Source organism: Plectropomus leopardus, chromosome 5 (genome assembly GCF_026936395.1).
Source record: "Plectropomus leopardus strain MGB_pleo_1.0 chromosome 5, ASM2693639v1, whole genome shotgun sequence".
NCBI lineage: Eukaryota > Metazoa > Chordata > Actinopteri > Perciformes > Serranidae > Plectropomus > Plectropomus leopardus.
This window is the reverse complement of record NC_142180.1, coordinates 29,879,464-29,904,054: the sequence shown is the minus strand read 5'-3', so window position 1 is coordinate 29,904,054 and position 24,591 is coordinate 29,879,464. Positions and strand designations below refer to the sequence as shown.

Below are 24,591 nucleotides of genomic sequence, written 5' to 3'. Positions count from 1 at the left end.
TATTAATATATTAATTAAATATTGATCTTATCAATTAAAAGATATTAATAATTTTTAATTGTACTCTACTTCTCAATAAAAAGACATGATGGAGTCATTCGTTTTTCTTTCAAACTTAATGCTTGTGCTAACAATAGCACAGCTACATCGTGCTCTGCATGTTCAGTTACATCCGTAGATGAGCTGTCATCTTACTAAATGCTAGCTGTGAGAAAATGTTTAAGGCTATTTGTGTCGTGCAAATTATGCTACCAGTGACAGAGAGCCGGGAGTTATAAGCTTCCTGAATGAATTCTGCTCTGCAAACCTTTTTCAAAAACTGAACCTCCTTTAATACCACAAGCAGAGGTGATGTATCAATGACAAATGGTGAACTGAAATATACAATAACATAGGTTTTTATTTTCCCTTTTCAATTAAGCTCTCCCTTGTAAATAAATATGTAAACTGGATTAAAACCAAAGCAGACAAAGCTGACAGCTGCTCTGGGCCCCAGCTTTAAAACAGACCCAGGTTCAATGTGTGTCACCTGGTTTTTGTAATTGTGTAACACCACCATAGTACAATATCCACTGAGCTCTGCATTAATAAACAGTTGTGGGTTATGAAGTCTTTTTTTAAAGACTACATAACATAATCTTTTAAAGAGGTTGTGACAAAATTTTGTTCTAACAAATTGTTTTAGTGTGTATTTTGTTTTCAGGGTACATTTCCCTTTAAGAATATTATTATTAGTAGTAGTAGTATTAGTAGTAGTAGTAGAAGTAGTAGTAGTAGTAGTAGTAGTAGTAGTAGTAGTATCATTGTTGTTGTTCTTGTTATTAATGTAATTTAATTTGCTTAATTTACTAAATTCACTTATTTATAATTGTTTTTATTACTATTAATGTTTGTTTATTTATTTGTTTATCAATCATTTATCAGTATCAATAATTTTTTATCATTATTATTTTCGTTAGGAATAATGTCGGCCTATGAAGCACATTCAAAGCACAAACTGAACCCCCCTCTTTGTGGTTTCCAGCTTTACTTTTTTCCCCAACAGCACCTGAAGGCAGCATCCCTGCAACAGAAACATCAGTACCCAGAATCCTCCACTGCCGCATGCGCACTTCGCACTACGGCCCAAAGGCGTTGGTGGTTGGTGTCCGTCCGAAGATGCGTTGCACTCCGGCAGCATCAGTACCAGCTCCGCCGTGCCATTAAACCAAAAAACCCGGAGGACGGAGCAGCAGCAGCGGCGGTGTTAGCGGCTCGAGCGGCGGCGGTGCAGCGGAGCGGCAGGATGGGAGACCAGAAGGTGAGACACCGGAGCCGAGGAACAGGTGTCTCTGATGGGGGAGCCGTTTCAGGGCGTAGTGTACAAAGGAAGGAGGGGGACGAGCTGCAGGATTGGGGAGTTTGTGGATGCGGTTGGGACTTGTACTTCATAGTGGCGTTTTATATTTGAACCGGCGTTAATCCTGGTGAAGGTGACGTCAATCTTGTGTTTATTATCGGTGTATCGGCGGTGTGGTCGCGGACTGGGGGCCTTGGCGCAGATCCTTTCGCATCAACAAACATTACTCAGTCAGTATGAATGGGCTCGCTCACTGTGGGACAGCCAGCTCCAGATAACGGGAGTGGAGACATATCAGAGGTGTGTAATAATCCACCCAGTGTGTGTGCGGCCGTTTGAAGGCGGCTGGTCAATGGCTGTGGAGCTGCATTATTAGATTATAAATGCGCATCAATCCGCCCGTGAAGTGTCCTCCCTCCCTGTCCCTCTCTGTCCCCCTCTGATCCAATCTGAGGAACAAATGTTAATCAAGTCTAAAAGGGAGCTCAGAGCCCTCAGTGTCCTCTACTCATTAACACAACCTCCATCACAGAGGATGCACGCAAGTGTTTTGGTTAGTAAGGAACCTGCAGTCATTTCATCCTCTATACCACAGGCTTTTAAGGGATTGAGAGAGAATATTAAAGGTCCAGTGTGTAGGTTTTAGGGGGATAAATGGTCAGAAATGGAATATAATTTAATATGCATGTTTTCTTTAATGTATAATCACCTGGAAATAAGAATTGTCATGTTTTTCTTGCCTTAAAATGGGCTGTTTATATATACGTAGGAAGCGGGTCCCTGTCCATGCATTCCACTGCCATGTTTCTACAGAAGCCCAGAACGGACAAACCAAACGCTGGCTCTAGATAGGTTCATTTGAGTTTTTTTGTTTTGGTGTTTTTGCATCAAGTATTGCAGTAGGCAGCCCGTCAGTGTCTGATTTTTTTTATTTTTATTTTTTATGTGAAAGTGCTGTATTCAGTGTTTTTATTGGTTCAAATCACGGATTAAATTAGTTTGGGAGAGAAAGAAACCTCTGTGGATAATTTGGTTTCTGGTCAAAACAAAACAAGACAAAAAACACCCTGAATGTCTGTAGCAGAAAAAGGTGTGCACACATTACTGCTTTACACATCACATACTGCTTTATTCAGTGTTTTGGATCACTATGTGTGTTATTTTGGAGAGAAGAGAGAGAGACCTCTGTGTATTATTTGGCTCCTGGTAAAAACATCTGGATCTTGAGTTATCAGAGAAAAAAATCGAGCACACATTAGCAGGTGCAGGCCTTATGGCCTTTCTCTGACCAGCCAAACTGTGTTGCAGAAACACTGATTTGTACCGTCAAACTACTTTATTCAGTGTTTTTAACTAGCATTTATATCTACATATGGAGTGAGTCCTCGTCCACGGAGATAACCATGTTGTAGGCCATGTTTCTACAGTCGCCCAGTGCGACAAACCAAACAATGGCTCTTGATAGGGCAAGTTGGATATTGCAGCTTGGAGCTGCTCTGTGATAAGCAGTGCTGGAAAAACACTGATTTGTAACATGAAACTGCTTTGTTCAGTGTTTTTACTTGTTTACCGGATCTGATTATTTTGAGATAACGGCACCTCGGTGGATAATTCAGCTCCTGGTAAAAACCTCCTGAGCAATTAACACTGAAGAAATTCTAACCAGGAGAAGTTTTGCAGTCTTCTTTTGCAGTGATTGCAGACTTCAAACCCTCACCACTGGAAGCCACTAACCCCTGCCCGAAAAAAAAATCTGATACACTGGACCTTTAAACTTTTTCAGTCTGAAAAGGTCAGATTAAATATTCAAATCTTTGAATAGATTTGTTCTTTCTTCAGGAATCTCTGCGTAAGATCACCCACACGCTGGCGATGAAGAATGAGGAGATCTCAAACTTCGTGTGCACTCTCAAACAGAGCCTCGACAACTTAGAGGTATAAAAAGAAAACACTGACGTCTGAATTAAAATGTTGTCCTGGCTGCACACAGTTTGGTCGTCCGTTACTCACGTTTTTGTTGTGACACCAGGCGAACTCCAACAGAGTCCAGGAGGATCTGGAGTCTGAGTTCACCGCCCTCCACAATGTTCTGGACGAAATGAAGGAGAACATGGTGACGCGCATCAAACAGGAGAGAGCCAGCCGCACGTACGAGCTACAGGTAGCTGCTACTGTCTTTGTTTTTCTTAAACTTAAAAAATATCAGCAAATGCATTTGTTTTGATTGCCAAAAGTTTGTTTTTATGCAATAAGAATATTCAGGCTTATGCAAGAAACTTATTCTGTGGTTGGTATTTATTGTCAAGCAAATGTGAAAAAAGCTTAATTTCTTGCCATATCTTGATCACCAAATAAATGAAACACATGAACAAATTCTTTAGACCACAAAATTATTTTTTATGTGCTAGGACATCTACAGAGACATTTAATCATCAAATTATAGTTCTGTCACCGATTAGCTGATTTTGAGTTGATGCTTCTTTTGCAGTGGTTTTTTTTTCAGTAGCTTTTGCTGCTCACAAACACTGAAAGATGTTATTAAATCTCAATACCATCAGCTCTGCAATTCTCAAAGTTTTCTGTCAGACTCTGCAGCCTCAGGACCAAACCATGACTCTCAAATGATGCAGCGAACTCCATCGCTCATGCAAAAAGCACAGTAGTCCTATTATATTAAAGAGGAACGTATTAGAGTTTGCAGATGTACTCGGTTTGACTGTGGGTTTGGTGATGTTCTCAGAGTCAGCTGAGCGCCTGCTCCAAGGCCCTGGAGAGTTCAGAGGAGCTGCTGGAGCTCGCCAATCAGACGCTCTGCTCCTCGGAGACGGACGGTTTCAATCAGGTAACTGAGTCACGCCACCACTGATGTCATGCTGCTGCCCTGTTCCTTATACTCGCAGATTATGACTCAGTTTGTGATGACTGACGGTGAATATCAGTGTGCATATGTACATGTATGATTTAATCTGTTCTTCCAGTGGTGTCTTACTATCAGTTATTTTAACACAGCCACATGGAATACCATTTAAGTCAATATAAATTAATACATACATAACTGGTTAGGTTAACTGCCGAGGATATTTTCCACAGTTAAGCATGTCTATGGGTTAATTTCACAAATCTTCAGGTTACTGCACTGTGAACAACCAGAGTCTGGTGAGAGCGAGCTAGTGGCACCACTCATTTGATGTAATGTTGTCCAGACCCAAAAATGTTGCTGTGGAAACATTATGCCCACCCTTCGGCAAGTAAACGGCTGAATTTTGAGCCAAAAACCCCTTTTAGTATTGTAAACCGTGTTTAAACAGTGTAAGTGCAGCTATTGGCACTAAAATAGGGGCGGTTAAAATCGGGTTTTGCAGCTCAATGAAACTGGTTACTGTTACTCACCAGGGCGACCTGAGGTCGACCTGAGGGTGGCCACCATGTTAATGCATGTTACCACTGATAAAACCCTCCTGATGGCGCGATGGTGTCACCACTGATAGCTGCTGAATGAGTGGAGCAGCTAGCTAGCTTCCCCTTTGCTAGGTGGTATGCAGAAATTTGCATTTTCTAAGATAGTGAAGGACTGACCCGCCCTACGCAGCTTTACTCTGCCTCTGATGGACTTACGCTGGCATTCTTACCATAACTCTAACCAATCTAACTCCTCATGGCTAAATTTAACTAATCCAAACAAAAAAGGCAACAATCATGGGGAGAGGAGGGCAGGTCATTTCCTTATCTTTTCGAGGAAACACAAATTCGCGTGATGCACAGTGCAGAGTGGCGAGCAAGTGAAGAATGGAGGGTGGGCAGGTGACATGTTTCCACGTGTTAATGTGGCTCGATGGCTGAAAACACAAAACATTAAAATTCTAAGCATATTTATTTATTGATATATTATTATTTTTAACTATATTATTCCTTTATATGTATATATATTTACATAGTTTTATATATTTATTGCCTCATTTATTTATTTAAGATTTATTTTATAGCTATAATTATTTAACTCATAGTAGGCTTCGGTCTATGCTTTTCATGTGTCTGTATCTTTTTTTTTTTAATTATTATAATTTATAATAATAATTTTAAAAAATCTGTGTCCCTTCTTTAAGCCACTTAATCACATATTTTATACTTGGTAAAAATGTTAATGTTGGTATATGACATGTTATATAGGTACTGATATTCAGCCTTTTACAACAGTTTCTGAATGTTTTGAATGGTGTATACTAGTAGACTAAACAGAAAACTTAAGTTATGCTTATATTTGCATTACTTGGTACCGTAATGCAGTTTAGTGTGCAAAGAGGAGCATCTGTATTTGTTGATGGTATTAAAAATCACACATAAAGGGTTTCTAAATACCACGGTATACCCTAATACCTTCATACTGCTGAAGCCTATTTCATAGGCTTGTTCATGTATTTATTTATTTATTTACTTAAATGGCATTCCATAGCCAGCAGCGACGTTGTGTGTTAAATGACAACATGATGGGCTACAACTCAGTTTTCTCTTCGCTCCGTATCTCTCTTCTCTTTTTCCTCCCCCTCTCTGCTTCTCCTCTCCAGGCGGCCAAAGACATTAAGGATAGGTATAGTACTCAGACATCCATTGCTTCCCTTTTGTCGTAGCCTCCTGTAACCATCTCATAATGTAGCATGCATGCGTTGAAAACATACCGCACCCATGTCATAGAAAATGAGCTCTATGGGAAACTTTCCACTCGAGAGCCTTTTGTCTTTGTGTTTCCCACTGTCCTCTCAAGTCTGTACCATGCTGTGTCAGCCCCCCTCCCCTCCCCCCTCTCTGGGTGAACTCCCTCTTTAGTTCTGCTTTTTAAATATTGATTAGGTTGATGAGTCCAGTTGTAGTGTGAGAAGTCTGGTTAGTGGCCTTTTCCTTAGTGAGCAGTGTTAGAAACCCCTGTTTTTGCCTCTGATCCAGTCGAATAATGGACAACATTTGTTTCTACTCCGTGTGTTTGTGTGTTTTTGTGTGTGTGTCTCTCTTTGTCTGCAGCGTGACAATGGCTCCAGCCTTTCGCCTCTCCCTGAAGGCTAAAGCCAGTGACAACATGAGTCACTTGATGGTGGATTTCAGCCAGGAGAGGGAGTTGTTGCAGGGCCTCAAGTTTCTTCCAGGTCTGCTCCACTTTTCATACAGAGAAATACAGACTGCAGAGTGGCTGCAGCAGTGGTGTAATGTCACACATTACACCAGTACTTTACTCGAGTATCTTCGTTTCACGCTGCTTTATACTTCCTCTCCACTACATTTCAGGGGCAATTGCCATACTTTTTACTCCATTTGCATTTATTAACAGCTTTAGTTTTGAATTTCTGTACTGATTAAGATTTTTCATACACAAATTAAAGAAAAATATCCTTCCTATCAAGTCACATTAGTCCTAACAAGTTAGTTTCTTAAAGCAAAGTTTTTTCCGTGATGAGATCATCAGGAACCCCCCCCAGATTTTTTAGCGTGATACTGCTTTTTTAAGTGTTTTTGCTGGCTTTAATTACCTGGTTCATTTCTTTTTTGAGAGAGGGACCTGTTTGCATGTTATGTGAAAGGGGGTCGCTCGCAGCGATGAAACCACAGAGAATTATCACCCGGCTCTGCAGCTGTGTGAGAGTTTTCAATGTGTTTAAATGCTCTGCTGTGGTTTTGCAGCCTTCGTATTTATTGTAGCACTCAGTCTCAACTAGCACCTGTTTTCAGAAAAAAAAAGCTCTTTGATACAGTTACTGTAAGCCACCTGGTCAGCACCAAATACAGAGATGTTAGAGACTAGTTTGTGATAATAGTTAAATAGTTAATAATAGTTGAAAATTGAACAGCTTGCTTTGTACCTGATTGATGTGCACATATACAATTGTTTGTTTTTAGCTAAAATAAATACTAATTACTAAAAACCTATCTTTTTAGTCTGGCTTTACGTAGTGTCTTACTATCAAAGTTTTATGGTTTTTACTTTTTCTGTTTTTTTAAATCTATTTTTGATTATTACATATGTTGTTCTTGGTTGTTTTTTTGTTTTTTTTTTCAAACTGTAAAGCACTTTACATTTATTTAATTGTTTAAAAGTTGCTATATTAATATAATTTGAACTTTTTAGCTAAAGTTTATGCTAGATCATGTAGCTTTTAGCATTTTTTAGGGGTAAATCTGCCCCCAAGTGGCAAAAATCAATGAATGCAGCTGTAATATTATTACCATGTGGCAGCTCATGTTGTTTCTTATTCTTTAATATTTCGCACATAAGCTGTGTATGAAGTGAAAAAAACAAGAAAAAACATCAAAGTGTTGAACAAGAGTAGAGGAAGTTAATTTTGATATCATCCCTCTAGTTCCTGCCACTCCAGAGATCCAGGTGTCAGAGTGCCAGGTGTGCGACAACACAGTGACCGTAGTCTGGACCTTATCGGAGCCTGACAGCAAGATAGACCACTACATCCTGGAGCATCGACGCACAAACCACGAGGGCCCGCCACGCATCAGAGAGGACTACCCCTGGATGGTGTTAGAGGGGATAAAAGAGCTGGAGCACACTCTCACAGGTGGGAGGAGGAGGAGTTTGGTATTCGTGGTTTGAGCTTTGATGTAGCTGACTCATAAAGGATTCTTGTGTTTTTCATTCACAGGTCTGCGCTTTGACACCCGGTACATGACGTTCAGAGTGAAAGCATGTAACAAGGCTGTGGCAGGAGAGTTCTCTGAGCCGGTTACACTAGAAACTCACGGTGAGAAAACATGACTCAAAGTAGGTTTCATAAGGCTCTACTGTTGGTTTTATCAGTGTGTTAAAAAAAAAAAGTTTGAATCATTTTGCAGCCTTCACCTTCAAGCTGGACTCTGCGTCGGCCCACCAGAACCTGAAGGTGGAGGACTTGAGTGTGGAGTGGGACAGCAGCGGAGGAAAGATACAAGACATCCGCAAAGAAAAGACCCGAACCAACTCCCCGATGCACTCTCCAGCAAGGTGTGTATGAATGTAAACTACTTAAACCTGCTCTTTGACTGTAAACAGGGGTCTATAAAGCCTTGTAAATCCTTACTTATTGTCATTAAACATATACTATGCAGGATTTTCCTAAAAATGTACTCCCACAGCGCTCAGGTGATGTCAGGGCTTTATAAAAAGTTGGCATCAAATTGTAAACAGTAGGCAGGAAACACAGTGTCTGTAGCGAACTACTCGCCAGACAATGGTGTAGTGTACTGATGGTTTTAACAGGGTTTTTATTTTCTTTAGCCATTACCGTTTTCTTTAGCATTGTGTCCAAAATACCTTCCAAAACACACCCTAAGAGCTGAAGCGCACTCAAATAAAAAAAATCAGCTCTTACACAAGTGAAATATCATAACCATAAACAAGATATAAATACATACACAAGAAGATTACATTAGTTTTTACACACAGGTGAAACAAGTATCAGCGTCACAGTGATGTCAATGTTACAAAAGTCAGTTAGGTCAGCAGCTATTTTTAGCATGAATGCTGCAACAGTGATACAATTCACTTTACACTCATTTACCATATTGTCAATTAAAAACACATACCCCAAACCAGAGGAAACATTAACCCACACAGTACCTTGTTTCCATTACAGCAGGGCCCTCGATTCAGCAAGAAACAGTTTCACATTTGAGCACAAACATTTCTGCTTTCTCCCACTGTCCTCAAACATTTGTGCCATCATATCGCGTTTCCGCTGACAAGGCTTCAAAATAAATGTCTCGTAGGAAACCTCAGCTTTTACCATATTTCTGGAAATTTTTAACCTTTTAAGGGTCATTCACAGCGTTGAAAGACACTAAATGTTGAGAGGTGAATTGCAAACGAGGGAGAATCTGGGTTTGGCTTTTACTTCTTTTACTGGCGAGTGTGCTGACAAACATTAACAGACAATCCTGCAGAGTATACCTTAAAGAATGAATGTCAAAAACATGGATCTTTGAGTGTTTGTTGTCCACTATCATCTGCAGGTCAGCGCTGATGTCACCTAAGAGAGCGCCGACAGCTCGTCCCGGCAGAGACAGGTTTACAGCAGAGTCCTACACAGTGCTGGGTGAGAATACACACTGTTCACAACAACACAAAGCACAACAGATATACTTATATTAGTTTGGAGGTATAGTTGCACAGTTATTTGAAGCTAAGTCATTCTGGCAGCATAATTATTATTCCACTGCTCAACCTCGGTGGATGAAACAAGTATAGAGTATGTGAGGTCAAGGTCACACCGTGTTCAACTTCTGGACATGTGGGCCATGTACTTAATACCTCTTTTGATACCATGACTAGAAGAAAACCAAGTCACTGAACGGCCACAGGACCAGTTGGTTTTTTTCCCCACTGTCTCATCTGTGCAGCCTCAGGTTGAAAATCTGATTGTTGATCTGTTTTATTAGATCTTTGATACTTTATTGTCTAATAAATCTAATAATTAACAGTGATCATATAATAAACACATGGTATTGATTGAATTATTAGCGTCACAGTTCTTCCAGGTTGTCAGTCAGGTTGTTACTTTCCAAAATAGATTTACCTGCCACTTGTCGCAATCCACAACAGATTATGTTGACACTGTAACTCTTGAAATGTATAGTGTGGTTTTATATCTCACAACAGCTGACACCATGATCGACGCCGGCCAGCAGTACTGGGAGGTGCGGTTTGACAAGGAGAGCAAAGCCTTCGCTGTCGGCGTTGCCCTGCGGAGTCTTGGAAAATTCGACCAGTTGGGAAAAAGCGGTGCTTCCTGGTGCATCCACCTGAACAACTGGCTGCAGCAGAGTCTCACAGCCAAGCACAACAACAAGGCCCGCACACTGGACTGTGCCATCCCCAACAGTATAGGAGTCTACGTCAACTATGACGAAGGTTTGAATGTTTGAATGTCACTGTTTGAATGAATAAATAAGAATTTCACCCCTAAAAAAAACAGATTATTAATTTTTAAACTTAACAGCTCATAAAATAAAGAGAAAATTAAAAAAACATCTATATAGAAAAAAGCAGATACATTAAGAAAGGTGACCAAGTTCTCTCAAATAGATCTTAAATCAACGTTTAAAATACATCTCCTAGCGAGGAGGAGGAGTTTGTCACATAGTTTGAAGCCAGATTTACTCAGGAACAGTGTTTTTGAGCCCAATATGAAGAGGCCTGGACCTTTAGTTATGCTTAGACGAGTTTCACCCTTGAAAAATGAACATTTTAAGCTTGATGTGAAAAAGATGTTGATGTTGAAGATGTTGTGCTTGAACAGTTAGTCAGTTCTGCGACAAGTCAGTAGACAGAAAACAATAGTTCTTAAAACAGTTTCACTATTTCATTTATCAAGCAAAAATGCCAAACAATCTGTAGTTTCATCTTGTAAGGGTTGGTAAGTGAGATTTATTTACATTTTATTTATTATCAAAACTTAATTTTGTGATTTTTTTCTTGTACTTTTTCACAACTTCTTGCTGTTTTTTTTAGGTAATTTCTTCTTTTTTTGCTCATTACCTTCTTAACATATTTTAGAAAAATTTGCTCAGGTTTAAAGGGTTAATATAGTACATATGTGTTTTTCCAGGTGTTTTGTCTTTCTACAACTCCAAAACTAAACAACTGATGCACACCTTCAAAACCAAGTTCCAGCAGCCAGTTGTGCCAGCTTTCATGGTGGGAAACCTTTAAATATTCATATACATATGTAAACTATGCTCTATGCTTTAATGCTTTAATGCTTTATCCCCTGACGATGTACCGCCCCCTGCAGGTGTGGAACGGCAGTTTTTCAGTAGTGACGGGCCTGCAGGTTCCCAGCATGGTGCAGAGCGGGCAGCGAAAGAACAGCGGCACCAGCAGCTCCAACGCCAGCCTCACCTAGTCTCATCCACTGAGCCAGCTGGATGCCGCCCAGCTCTGCTCGACTGCAGTCCTGCTGCAGAACATCACCTCTGCCGTGGCTGCGGTCCAAGCCATATCATGGAAGAGTTACATCACTGGAGTATGATGGTTTAACCTGTTCCAGCGTCTGCGTTTACAGAAATAATTTAGGGAACAGTGAGTCATCCGTCAGTGGCAGAACTCTTCAGATGTATGACTGCGGCTGTTGTTGCTCGGGACACATTAGCTGTAGTCGTACTAGTTTTTCCTCTCATGTCATTTAGCACTGTCCCACTGCTGCTAGAGCAAAGATTTAGCGCTGGCCGCTGCCCTTCCTTCCTCGCCATCACCAAAACTGTCAGTGGTGCTGTCAATGCAGCCAGCTGCAGGTGCAGGGTTACATCCTGTCCTGTCTGCTCTCTCCCTGTGCCTTCCTTCTCATTTCCAAACTGATTGGCCAAATCGGATGATCCACACAAACATGCTAGTATCTCACTGCAAGAAATTGTCTCCCTAAAACAATCCAAAACAACGTATCGTGTCAATGTCGTTATAACGCGGTTGTATTGTAATTTAGTGTTACTTATCACCCAGTGAATCTGCCTCTTCCCATCAACCAAACTATGTAACCCAAATAATTTGCTCCGTGACAATGCTACTGACTAGAATGTAGTTCATTAAATCAGGATTAATTCAACTTTGCCAGCAGCTAATGGATCATAAGTACAACACGTATTCAAGATGTTGTATTTTATTTCTTGCAGAGGCATGCAGACTTAACAGTGTTTACTGCTTTTCACTTTTTATAGTCGGGTCCCACAGTTTGCGTGCGAGAAACTGGGTCATTTAGCCTCCTGCTGAGGTTCTGTTAGTTTGAAATTAGAGTCAGTGTCGGCTGTGAGGGTTTAAAGGAATTTTGTTTGGATCTTTGAGGTGGGGTTGTATGAGGTACTTATTAATATTAAGGGTATCACGTGCAGTAAATGTGAGTCGGCACACCCCCAACACTGAAGCTGAGGAGTGTACCACTGTGGACGAGCGGCTTGCATTTCCATTATCGCTCGCATAACACACCTACGTCACCTTCGTTAGCAAATAATAATAAGTTTTGTGCAAATCTGTAATGGAAACCCACCCACTGTGTGTCTTTGTTGCTGAAAATATTCTAAATATGACATACACTTAAAAAAACATTATGCGACTTTAAGTTGATTGTTGAGTCTTATTCCCAAGTCTTCAAATACTGAAGTTTCGAGTTGGTGCTTCGATCTGACCATCAGTCAAATGCGTAGGTATTATACAACCTGGGAAGAGACTCAACAATCAACTAAAAGTTGCATAATGTTGCTTAGAGGCACATTTTGCAAGATTGTTGCTTACTGTTCACATTATACAAGGTCGTTGCTTGCTGTTTGTAAACAGCCCCAGATTCCCCTTCTTTTAACGTTTTGCCCTGCTATATTTGCATTTTATTAATTTATTTTTTTGGCGCTGTGTCTTTTGGATGCCATAAATGTCCCGAACACAGAAAATAAGAAAATCCAGGCAGAGGGCACAGTCTCTCCACCACGCTTTTAGTGGGTCATAAGTGATGACTGAGAAGGATTACTTCTGTATGAGTCAATAGTATTATTCTGCATAGTTCTCTATCTTTAAATTAAGTTTTTAGGTAACTAAAATACATTTTTCTGCTGCCCTTGTATGCACCACATTGTTAAGTATCCGTGGCACTGCTCCTGCCTGCTCCTCCGCAGCCCGACCTCCATCAACGTAACTGTATGTAATAAACTGACTATGGCTAAATAGCTCATACAACCCGACTTCAAAAAATCTGAACTATCTCTTTAATCTGTCAGCCAGACTTTGCACAGAAAGTTAGTGGGGAGTTTTTTTTAATCAGTGTAACTCCATGTAGAGGAGTCATCAGTTATGGCTTCAGGATTTTGGAAATGACTGTACTGTATTCATCTATTCACCTGACTGCACCCAAATGCTTGTTTGTACCGTATGTATGTGTCTATACCTAATAATAATAATAATAATAATAATAATAATAACACCACTTTATCTGCTGAAGAGGAATCCCATTATGAGTAGTGGGCTGTCTGTAGTCCAAATATAACAAATAGTTAGCAATTAGCCTCAGCTAACAAACTGTATTATGCGAGATAGCCAGGTTTGGGATCCGCCTGGGTGAGACACTGGAAACTGATTTTCTTGTTTGTGCACAGCCCAACCTCTGAGTAGCGTCCACGTTATAGATAACACATGGTGACAGTCTTGCTTTGCCATGTTGCTCCCTCTGTATGCATCTCCTGAATAACTGTAGCCTGCTACGCTTTAAAGAAGCTGAGATTTATGTTAACTTTATTTCACATGCTGACATGGTGTCACAATTTATTGTAAATAGTTTTTCCACTATATTGTCATTGAGGTAATAAAGGAGTGAGAGCACTTTGTTTTTGGATTTCTGCTTCAAAATGAAGTATGAAACTTATGCCGGCTGTATATAAAGGTCCAGTTTGTAAGATTTATGAGGATTTAGTGGTATCTAGTGGTGAGGATTGCAGATTGAAACCAGTTGAAATTCTCTTGGTTTGAATTCCTTTAGTGATCATTGTTCAGGAGGTTTTTACTGGGAGCTGAATTATCCGAAAAGCTCTCTGTATCTCCAAATCAAACAGGCCTGGCGATTTTAAAAACACTGAATGAAACAGTTTCATGTTACAACTCAGTGGTTTTCCGATGTTTGTGCTCACCTTGTTTCTCTGATAACTTAAAATCCAGATGTTCTGAAGGTTTTTACTGAAAACCGAATAATTCACAGAGGTCTCCTCCTATCCAGAACAGACAGACTCAGTCAGTTAAACAGGTGAAAACCCTAAATATAGCAGTTTCAAGTTACAAATCAGTATTTCTCGGATGCTGTTTGGCATGTCAGGAGACGGGCCCCCCAGTCCAGCACCTGCTAATATGCGCTGACCTGTTTTGACTGATAACTTGAGACGCAGATGTTCAGGAGATTTTTAACAGGAGCCGAATTATCTGCAGAGATCTCATTTTCTTTAGAGCAAAAGAACCAGATGATTTAAAACCGATAAAAATACTGAATAAAGCAGTTTCACTTAAAGAAAACGTTTTTTACTCTCATCATGCAGGGGCTGCTAACGACTGGAGCCGATGCTTTGTTCGTTCTGTGCTGTTTGTACTGTGGAAACATGACGGTGCATAATGACAATCTCTGAAGACAAGGATCTGCTCCCTGTGTAGATATATACAGCTCATGCTAAGGTAACAAAAACACGTCAGGTGATTATACACTAAAGAAAACATAAATATTATCTTCCATTTCTGCCAAAATATCTCTCTAAATTCTACACACTGGACCTTTTTTTAAAAAAAAAAAAAGTTTAATTCAGAAAATGACCGGGTACAGAACATCATATCATCACTGATTAATTTGCTGCATGGCACCTACTATAAGTTGCTTATTCGCATGTATCTGATCCAATGTGACAAAAGCAAGTTTTACTGCACTGAAAACAAAATACATTCACATACAATTGACACAGTAACCCTAAGCAACTCTTAATTTTTCTTCATTCACACTTCACTGATAAAGAGGCAGTAGTATGTTATATAAATTAGAAAAATATTAATTGTTAAAGTATATACAATACAGTTCAACTGCTGATTACACTAAAACAAAGGTAAATATATACAAAACACTGATACAGAAAGTCTGATGGAGAAAATGCACCATTGTCAGTGGTAAATGTGCAAAATGTACAAGAGAAACACGAGATAATGTGACATGTACACCCCTCTTTACAGCTGATCGATTTGCTAATGAGTGTCCGAGAAGGGTTAATCAATAAAGTGTTAATCTTCAGAGAGGCTTTGCTGCCGACAGCCAGCTGACGAGGAAGAGCGGAGCCCGGAGAGAGGTCGTTTGTTTGTGTGGAAACAGCTGCTCTCACGTGCTGGTTCATCGTGGTGGGACGGCCTGGTGAGTGTCTCTTTACTGGTTCGGGTCACTGGTGGTGGCGGGGCTGTTTTTCACAGATGCTTTGTGAGGTTTCCACCAGGAGAGGTCACTCTTGATTTTGCGCCTTTTGTTCAAGCTTGAGTTTCAGCTCTGTTATGGCTGCGAGAGGAACTGGAGCACAGCAGACAATAAGCTTTGTTTTGAAAATAATACATGACAGAAAAATATGAATTGAGACTGAAAATATATCAACACAAGTTACAATCTAAATAAGGCGTCCAGGGCAGGGTGGCTTTGTGAAACAGTCTGGACTTACTTTGTATCAGAGGGTCTGTGAGGGTCCTCTTCCTCAGATCCTGGCAGGAGGAGGAGGAGATGGAGGAGGAGGAGGAGGTGGTGGATGAGGTAGAGGAGCTAGAGAAGTTCTGTGTTGCAGAGGACAGTTTGCGTGGGACAGGAATCGGGGGCATCATCGCTTTCTTTGGAGCTTTTGTCTCCTTTGCTGTAGAAGACCAAAAATGGGTCTTAAAAACGAAGTAATTGTTTCAGTGAAATGAGAAAATAAGAGTTTCTGAGATGCATACGCTAAGCTGGAAAGACTTACGTGGCAGTACAACGGCCGAGGAATGCTCTGTCTCTTGTTTTTCCGTCTCCACTGTTTGAACACAGACATTAGTTGGTGTTAAAAGTGAAAAATGAAGTCACACCTGTTTATGTTTGCTAGACAGAGACAGCAGGCGTGATAGGAGGAATGATTGATGGGCGCTGGCTGAGTTACACTCACACTTGTCATTCAGGTAAAAGTTCTCTTCTGCGGTCACCGCTGCCGCTGGTTCAGGGGTTGGTACCCTCGGGGGAAGAGCTAAACAAAACGTAATTATGATTATGACAGGCATGATATTATGAGTGACTTAATGCACAACGTAAACAATAGGTGCTGTCACAGTGGGGCTTATGAAATCACAAAAGTCATGCTTCAGCAGACAGAAATAGGCAGTGATTGTATAGAGTGAACAGTATGTTCAGTTTAATAAAGGTCACAGTATGTTATTTTCAATATAATAAGGTTAAGGTGAGATTTAACTATGGTAGCTCTGTAACTCTTGGGTTGGTGATGTCGCTTGATTCAGACTTCACAAATATTTGATGGATTGCTATAAAAATTTTGTAAAGATATTCATGGTCCTCAGAGGAGGACTCACTTTGACAGTCCCCTCACTTCTCTTCTAGTACCACCATGAAGTTGATATTTGTCATTTAAAGTGAAATGTCTCAACAACTATTTGATGGATTGCCATGAAATTACATACAAACATTCACATCCTTTGCAAGATCAATTAAAGAAATTGGGTGATCCTCCGAAATGTCATCTAGCGCTACCATGAGGTCACATCACACATTTGAAGCATTACAACATGAAATCTTGTGAGACAAATCTGGGTTTATCATCTAGAAACGACTGTAGACCAGTAGTTACAAGACGTATAGATAGAGTGGGAACATAAAGCTTTATTCTGGGGAATTACCAGAGAAATTATCAGTAAAGAAAAGGGTCAACTAGTTACAACAAGTACACAAATGAAAGGAGTGATGAAAGTTCTCAAACAGACGACCTAAAAAGGTCTGAAACCACTGCTGTTGACTCTTTGTCTTGTTGAGATTTGTTTGAGTTACAAAGTCCAAAGCAAAACAAAAGTCTGTGGAGGAATTTCTACCTGCTGCACAAAGGCTCCAAAACAAGCAAAGCATGAGTGATTGGGTGGGCGTGGGTTCGAGGACTCACAATGCAATCATACCTCTCAAGGACAATGTCAGCGTTATCTCAGGAGTTTGAAAATCTTTGATATGCAGCCAACAACAGGTGCAAGATATGTTGTTTTTCCAGTATGAACAGGTAGTCGTTTTTATATAATAAGACTAAGATCATACAACATTTTATTAATTATGTTTAATTGTTGTTAAAGTGTTTTACATTATGATTTAAAGAATCAAGTCAGTCCGGTTTGGTGTCTGTGCTGTGACTTGCTGGAAAAAGTCAAACAGAAGTTTTAGAGGATTCCAGTTAACTGAATACGTCAATGGGCCACCGATAACAGGTGTGGCAAAAAATGTAAACAGTTAAGTGGCTGGATGTGTGTGTCTGTTCATGTTTGTGTCTTTTAATGGACACAGTACCTGGTGGTTTGGAGGGTACACTTTGTAGGTTGAGGTTTGATGAGGCTTGCTGGACGCTCCTTTCTCCATTTTCATTATCAGACCGAATAAAAGCTGTGAAAAAGAAATCCAGAACTTCAATTATTCGTGTATACCTTTTGGTAAATGTTTAGGTTTAGTAGGACTATATGAAATAACAATTACACAACTAAAAAGATGACTTTACTTAAAGGGTCAGTTCACACCAAAATCAAAAAGTTCATATTTTCTTCTTACCTAAAATGTTGTTTTTCAGTCTAGATTGTTTCTACCTTCTCTGTTATAGTGGAACTATATGAATGTAGCTTTTGGTGCTCAAAGTGCCCAAAAATACATTTGAAAAAACTCAACAGCCATGTCTTTTTGCAGAAACCGTGATCCAGTTACTCAGGATAATCCACAGACCTTGTTGTAAGCAGTTTCATGTAGGAACTATTTTCCTTCTACCAAATTACACCCGCCAACCGCATCACAGCATGCAGAAGGAAGCGTGCGTCTACTGCAAGCTCACATAGCACCACTGAGGTAATTAACGTCATGAGCACGAGCTTCTTGTCCATGAGTAGATGCATGATTCCTTCTGCGTAGTGATATAGTTGGTGGGTGTAGTTCAGTAGAAAGAAAATAGTTCCTCCATGAAACTGCACACAACATCATCGTCTGATTATCTTGAGTAACCAGGTCATAATTTCTAGAAAGGGACATTACTATTGAGTTTTTCAAAATTATGTTTTGGCACTTTGAGCACCACAAGCTGTGTGCCACCTAGTTACATTATATTGGAGAGAAGTCAGACGATATCTCCAACACTCATTTGATGAATAGCACTGCCATTTGGGGTGAACTGTCCATTTAAAAAATAAAGGCAACACATGGCAGGGTAATTAAAGTGAAAGATAAATTGTTTTTGTACTTACAGATGTTTTTCTCATACTGTTCTTCAATGATGAGAGGAATCAGAACTCGGTCAGTTTTTTCCACTAAATAGTTGATCACATCACGTAGTGTGGCACAGGGGACCTGCACAAATAACAACCTTTATTTAATCCTTTAATTCAGGAAATTAACCGGCTTGAGTTTTACGATAACATTTGACTCATCAGAAAAACAAAATCATGAATAAAAATTCTCATCACCTTTATCATTGTTTACGATTGGTTTGTCCAATGATCATGAATCATTAGTGCCGGGAAGGAAATGATTCTTACACACACACATACTGCATGCATGCATCATTTTATGGGAATAGTTTAATTAAAAGATCAGAGGTGACTCATGTCACTGGCAGCCAAATTAAAGTCTTATCCAGCACGTCCATGGGTGCAGAACAAATGTGATCTCGTGGCATTTTAATGCCCATCTCTGTTAACGGGATCAGCCTTTCCTTTCTGAGGAGGTCATATAATGCTACAGTTAATGGAAATCCTCTTGAATCTCATCTTTCATCTGACAACAAAAAACTTCAGCTATGAAGTGAAACTGGTTTTTCTTACGTGTTACTTTCAGTGACACTAAGGTCTTTTTCAAAGTGCGTGCAGACGAAGCTCGCATGCAAAACTTAATATAAATACACGGCAGATTTTATCAGTCCATTTTATTGTTTTATGTGTTATCAAAAGATAACAAATCATTCCTCTTTAGTCACTGATCATTTTAGCTGCCTGACACTGCAGAGGACAGACCTAATTGTGACACTAAGTACAAAGTACCTCAAGCACGATTTTTTTAAAACTTACAGGATTGTCCACATCAATGGCGAAGCTCCCGTCATGTTTACGTGTCACACGGTAATGTTTGTATACAGGGCTGATGGAGAAAGAGAGAGGGAGGCAGTTAAAACACAGATTAATGAACAAATGGGACAGATTACGAACCGTCTGAGACAATATGCAACAACACATGCAAAGATAAGTCCCATTCTGTGTGTTAAAAGTTGTCGTTTTGCCTTTACGTAAAGTACAGCATTTATTAATAATAGTGTTATTCTGTTTTATCATGTGTTATAGTGATACACAGGTATGTATAAATTCTGTGTGGGAGCATGTGTGTTTATGTTTGGAGTGTATGTGTGTATGCGTGTGTGTGTGTGTACCCGTCAAGGTCCTGTCTGGTGGTGACAGCGAAGGAGTTTCCGTTACTTCCAGGCCGCAGCAGCAGGTTTCCTCTCCTGGCTTCTCTCTCAAGCAGCAGCTCTGCCTCCAGACGGGACACACTGTGGTAACAACTGCAGAACGACAGAAAACACACGAGACAAAAGCAAAAAACTTCAGCCATCATTAATCTAAAAGTGATTTTAATAGCTCATGAAAGAAGTGATGCATCAAGACCACACACACACACACACACACACACACACACACTCAGTATGTATGAATTAGAATAAAAAAAGTGAGCTGAACAGATGCCACAAACACATCATCAGAACTAAAAACTGTCGGCTTGATTTAAGCTTCAAAATGCTGCATTTTTCTCTTCTAAGGAGGTTATGTTTTCGCTTTGGTTTGTTTGTTTGTCTCTCAGCTGAAGTATGGGAGAACTACTCGCCTCAGTTTCATAAAACTTCGTGGAAGACTGTAGCACGGGCCAACTAAGAACTGATTCATTTTGGAGCATAGATCAAATCACGGCAAATTCACATATTATTTTTCACCTTTTTTAACATTGCTAGATAGGGCATTTGGCCTTGGTGAAGGTCTGTGCTCTCCATGTGCCCTTCTCAGTAAGATCATTCAAAAAGGGTTTTAGCATGGCCGCATTGTGAGACGATGGGCCCCTGGACACACAGATATGAAGGGCCTCAACACCTCTCCTAAAGGGACAGATTCACAGACTTAATGGTGGTTTTGCATCTCTTTGTTATGCATATTTTTGAGGTTTCTGTCTCTCTGAGGTAGTTTTGTATCATTTTTTGTCTTTTTCTGTCTCCTTGTTATTTGTCTCTTTGCAGTTCCTTTGCATCTCTTTGTGGTCGCTTTGTCTCTTCTTAGTGGGTAAGTTTGAATTTGAGTCAGCCCATTCAATAATCCATCCAATACTTTGTCGACGTGTTTATACTCACGCTGGCATGTCTGCTTTGATGCTGACGTAAACATTGGAGTCGGTGACAGCAGGTGGAGGGAGATTTTGCTTTCTTTCCTTTTCCTTTTCCACTGCCTCTTTCAGCATGTGGATCTGACCTGGCAGCAGGTTGAGGGAGGAGGGTACCGACAGCTGCAGGGAGACACACAGTTTCTGCTTTAACCCTTTAAAACCTGAGCAAATTGGCCTGTTTTCTGTCATAAACATGTGAAGGTGAAAAGCAGCTTAACAAACAAACAAATACAAACAGGTAATTAATAAAACATTAAAAGAAAATGACCTAAAAGTAAATAAAAAAACATAAATAAGAAATTTGTAAAAAGTTATAAGAAAATTGGCTAAAAAATATGTTTTTAAAAAGATTTTTCAAAATGAAGTGAAAAAACAAACAAGAAAAAGACCTTAAGAATGTGCAAAAAAATTCCAATATCTAATTATAAGAGTTATAAATATAGTTTTCTGTACATTTTTCCCTATATTAAAAAAAAAAAATCTTATCGTATTTTCTGGTCCTTTTTTGGTCACCTTTCACTAAATATTTCTTACCACGTCGCTCATTATTAATTTATCCACATTTTTGAAGGAAATCAGTTTTTTTTTTTCAAATGCACACAAAAGGTGTGAAGGCAGCACAAGAAAACTAAAGACAATCCAGGTGTTGAAGGGTCAAATTGTTTCTGCAAATGATGTGACCTGCGTCTAAACATCTGTTTTAAACTTAAATAGTTTTAAAAACTTATAAAATGAGCTAAATTTTATTGACCACTGACCTCAGCCACAGCGCGGATATAACCCTTCCACAGCTCACGAGCCTCTGCATTAGGAGCCTGTGGACCCAATGAAGGAGAGAAAAACTGTCAAAATTAGGAAATACAAGATGAAAAATATAATAGGAAAAATAGGATGATTTAGATATTTTCAATTGATTCCCTCACAGTGAATTTGATATTCACGTCCTTCATCTGGAGGTTGAGTCTGGCTGCGTCTAAGTTTCGATCCTGGCTGCTGTCATCTGTTATCGAGACCAGTTCAGTGAGATCCACTTTCTCTATGTACTGACGAAACAAACACAAAAACGCACTGAGTGACACTTAACTCCTGCATGAAGCTCTGGATTTCATTAACTCAAATCTCAAAGATAACTTACATTGGGATCTCTTTTGTCATTGAAGAAAAACAGCGTGTTTCCACACAGGCATGTCCAAAGTTTCCGAGATGTCTGCGGAAACACACAGAGAGACACACACTCACTAAAAGCACACAGCAGACAAAAATGAATATCAAATAAAAACACATATTTTCATTTGTGTTAGTGCAAAGAGAAAGGAAGAAGAAAATAAATGTTTAGTGTATAAAAAGGAAAATAAGTGGGGCAGCTGCGGTTTGGTGACATGTTTGGATCCGACATGATGAGTCAACCATTTCTCACCACAACTGAAACCAGTGTGTGATATTTATAACACAGTGGATCGTTTGGACCTGCAGGTTTGTGTGTCACCAACAGACTATTCGGATTAATCAGAATTTGAGGTGACTATCGTCTGTTACAGGTCAAAGCCACCACCCACAGTATGGGTACCTGAGCTAAAAATAGTGTTAAACTTCACCCTTTAACACCTGGATTGACGTGTTTTCTTGTGCTACATTCAGACACCTTTCTTACGCATTTAATCCTCTGAAACCAGGAAAAATTAAATTCTTTTGAAATTAAAATAAATTAATTAAATAAAAAATTAAGGTCAGAAGGAAATTACCTGAAAATTAGCTGGGGGGGCATTCAATTTTTTTTACATAGGGAAAAATATATATATTTAAAGAAAAAACAATATATTTATACATTTTATTATTATATATTTAAAATTATATTACAAAAATCTATATTTTTTCAATTACTTTTTCTTGTCTTTTTTAAACCGTGTTTTTTTTAAATGGTCATTTTCTTGTTTGTTTTTTATTTTTCTTTTTTGTTGCTTATTTTCAAGTGCTTTTCTTTTAGGTTTTTACTAATTTCTTGCTATATTTGGCCATTTCTTTTTTAAGTTGCTTATTGCCTTTTTTCTATGCTTTTGAAAGAAATCAAGCCAATTTGCTCAGATTTGAGTGAATTTACTAAAGTGCTGAACTGTGAAACTTAAACTCCTTAAATCTGGGCCTGGGATAGTATAAAAGTGTCCTGAGTGAGAAGTTTCTGTCAGTATTTTGCGTGCTCTCTCTGAAGTGTTTTTACTCTCTTATCAGGTAGGGCTTGTTTGCAAAGCCTGCCTTGCCAGTTAGCATCTTAACTTCTCTGTTAGTTCCTGGTGTGCTCTAATCTTTATGGCGCAATGAGCGGGAAGCAGTCAGACCAGTTGCAGAGTGCTGTTCACCATCTGCTGAAAAACCTCAAGTCAAAGTTCACACAACTACCGAGAAACTACAGAATGACTGACGGGCGGATCTGCCCACAGAAAACAGAGACTCTACCTGGTGCTGTGCATTCAGTGTGTTTCTAAACCGCTGCACTGTTTTACGGAGGGTTATGTAATGTAGTAAGAATTTTATTACACTGCACATTTTTAACATTCAGCACAGACAAGTGTAAATACTGATGCAGACTTTGTCTGCACAACGACACAGATCAGCTTATTATTAAAAGGTGCAGAATGACTGACAAATAAAATATGTTAACCCTTTGAAACCTTAGGAAACTGACCTGATTCCTTTCAAGAGCATAAGAGGAGGGAAATGAGTAATTTTATAAGAAATGACCCAAAATATTGGCAAGAAATTACCTGAAAATTGACTGAAATTTTGCATTAAAAAAAGAAAGAAAGAAAAAACAAGCAAGGAAATGACCTGACCCCTAAAGACGCACTGAAAAATAAATTGTTTTCTATAACTTAATTTTAAATACATAATAATAATAATAATAATAATCATAAATACCGTTTTTTGGGGGGTTTTTTTACATTTTCTAATAATTTTCTCTTTCTTTCTTATTTCCTTTTCAGGAAATTTTTCTTGTCACCTTTTACTGCTGTCTTTAAGTTTGAGAGACCTTTCTTGCCATGTTCCTTATTGCCTTTTTGACATGTTTTTAAGAAAAATCAAACCAATCTGCTCAGGTTTTAAAGGTATAAAATGCTTGTGAAAGGTGTCTGAGCTCAACACAAAGTGATGATGATAAAGGTTTTAAAGGGTTAAAGTTTAAACGGAATGAAGATACGTGGGATCTGTTGAGATGACAGATATTCATGTTTATCTCTCTTACTTCCCTCTCTCTCTCTCAAACACACACACACACACACACACACACACACACACACACACACACACACACACACACACAGAGCGAAAGCCTCTGTCAACAACAACAACAGCAAACCTACTTTAAGCATGGGCAGACATTTGCATCTGACACAAGTAATAGATTACTCCAGATAATTAATCATGTAAGGATTTGCCACTTTATCTCTTGTCAAAGGACATCGACACTACAAACGTGATGATAATGCAGATTATTATTAGATTATTATGCATTGCTGTGGATTAAAAAGAAAGGAGTTCAAACAGCACAAAATCCACATAAATGCAGCAGTAATGTTGAAAAAATCATCATATCAAATTTTCACTGCATGATGAAACTCTTTATAGGCCACTTCAGGTACATTTGCCGACAATACTCGCATACTTTTACTTAAATGATCTGAATTTTTCTTCCAACACTGCAGTTAATCGACATATACAAGAACAAAAAAGAAGCTCTTTGCAAATTATTCCAGCTGTTGCATACAACAAACACAGACTTGTTTTTCATAAAATTTGCACAAAAATAAAATAAAAGATGAGTTACCTTATCTTTGAAGGACCTCTTCTCCAGGTATCCCTCATAATAACAGGCTGGCAGCTGGTTCCTCGGTCGCGCTGTTCGCTTTGCCATCATAACTTGAGATATTTACAGTAAATCACAGCTTCTATATAGATTTCACTGTGTGGATTCCTCTATGAACAGTTTCCAGCAGGCTCTGGTAGTTTTATGACAGAGAGGCGTGAACCTGCGTGATAGGTTGACAGCAGCGTTCTCGCAGCTGATTGGTCGAAATGTGAGGTGGGCGGGTGTTTGTAAAAATCCCAACAGGT

The 24,591-nt window shown here is 39.3% G+C and overlaps 2 protein-coding genes across 2 annotated transcripts; one reads left to right on the top strand and one right to left on the bottom strand.

The window, feature by feature from the left end:
* Positions 1 to 1,095: 1,095 nt before the first annotated feature.
* Positions 1,096 to 13,667, top strand: fsd1 (fibronectin type III and SPRY domain containing 1). Its single transcript, XM_042483283.2, has 13 exons — positions 1,096 to 1,300; positions 3,179 to 3,274; positions 3,369 to 3,500; positions 4,080 to 4,181; positions 5,902 to 5,924; positions 6,353 to 6,474; positions 7,684 to 7,893; positions 7,978 to 8,076; positions 8,168 to 8,315; positions 9,323 to 9,405; positions 9,969 to 10,220; positions 10,918 to 11,006; positions 11,104 to 13,667. The coding sequence occupies exons 1-13, from the start codon at positions 1,286 to 1,288 to the stop codon at positions 11,212 to 11,214; spliced, it is 1,482 nt and encodes a 493-aa protein (XP_042339217.1). The 5' UTR covers positions 1,096 to 1,285; the 3' UTR covers positions 11,215 to 13,667.
* Positions 13,564 to 24,469, bottom strand: LOC121963305 (signal-transducing adaptor protein 1-like). The gene is made up of 13 exons (XM_088077909.1): positions 24,305 to 24,469; positions 21,620 to 21,691; positions 21,408 to 21,527; positions 21,243 to 21,299; positions 20,453 to 20,604; positions 19,487 to 19,618; positions 19,131 to 19,200; positions 18,312 to 18,414; positions 17,377 to 17,469; positions 15,986 to 16,063; positions 15,806 to 15,856; positions 15,518 to 15,703; positions 13,564 to 15,372 (listed from the first exon to the last, which is right to left on the bottom strand). The coding sequence occupies exons 1-13, from the start codon at positions 24,392 to 24,394 to the stop codon at positions 15,308 to 15,310; spliced, it is 1,269 nt and encodes a 422-aa protein (XP_087934035.1). The 5' UTR covers positions 24,395 to 24,469; the 3' UTR covers positions 13,564 to 15,307.
* Between the last annotated feature and the right edge of the window lie 122 nt (positions 24,470 to 24,591).

Bases quoted from the DNA above. Each gene is read 5' to 3' on its own strand.
- fsd1 (XM_042483283.2), top strand. The intron at 9,406-9,968 runs GTGAGAATACAC...ATCTCACAACAG, and splicing joins AGAGTCCTACACAGTGCTGG to CTGACACCATGATCGACGCC. The intron at 11,007-11,103 runs GTGGGAAACCTT...CGCCCCCTGCAG, and splicing joins CAGTTGTGCCAGCTTTCATG to GTGTGGAACGGCAGTTTTTC.
- LOC121963305 (XM_088077909.1), bottom strand. From the start codon at position 24,394: ATGATGGCAAAGCGAACAGCGCGACCGAGGAACCAGCTGCCAGCCTGT. The intron at 21,692-24,304 runs GTAACTCATCTT...GTGTTTCCGCAG, and splicing joins AGAGGTCCTTCAAAGATAAG to ACATCTCGGAAACTTTGGAC. The intron at 19,619-20,452 runs GTGAGTATAAAC...GTCGTTCTGCAG, and splicing joins ATCAAAGCAGACATGCCAGC to TTGTTACCACAGTGTGTCCC.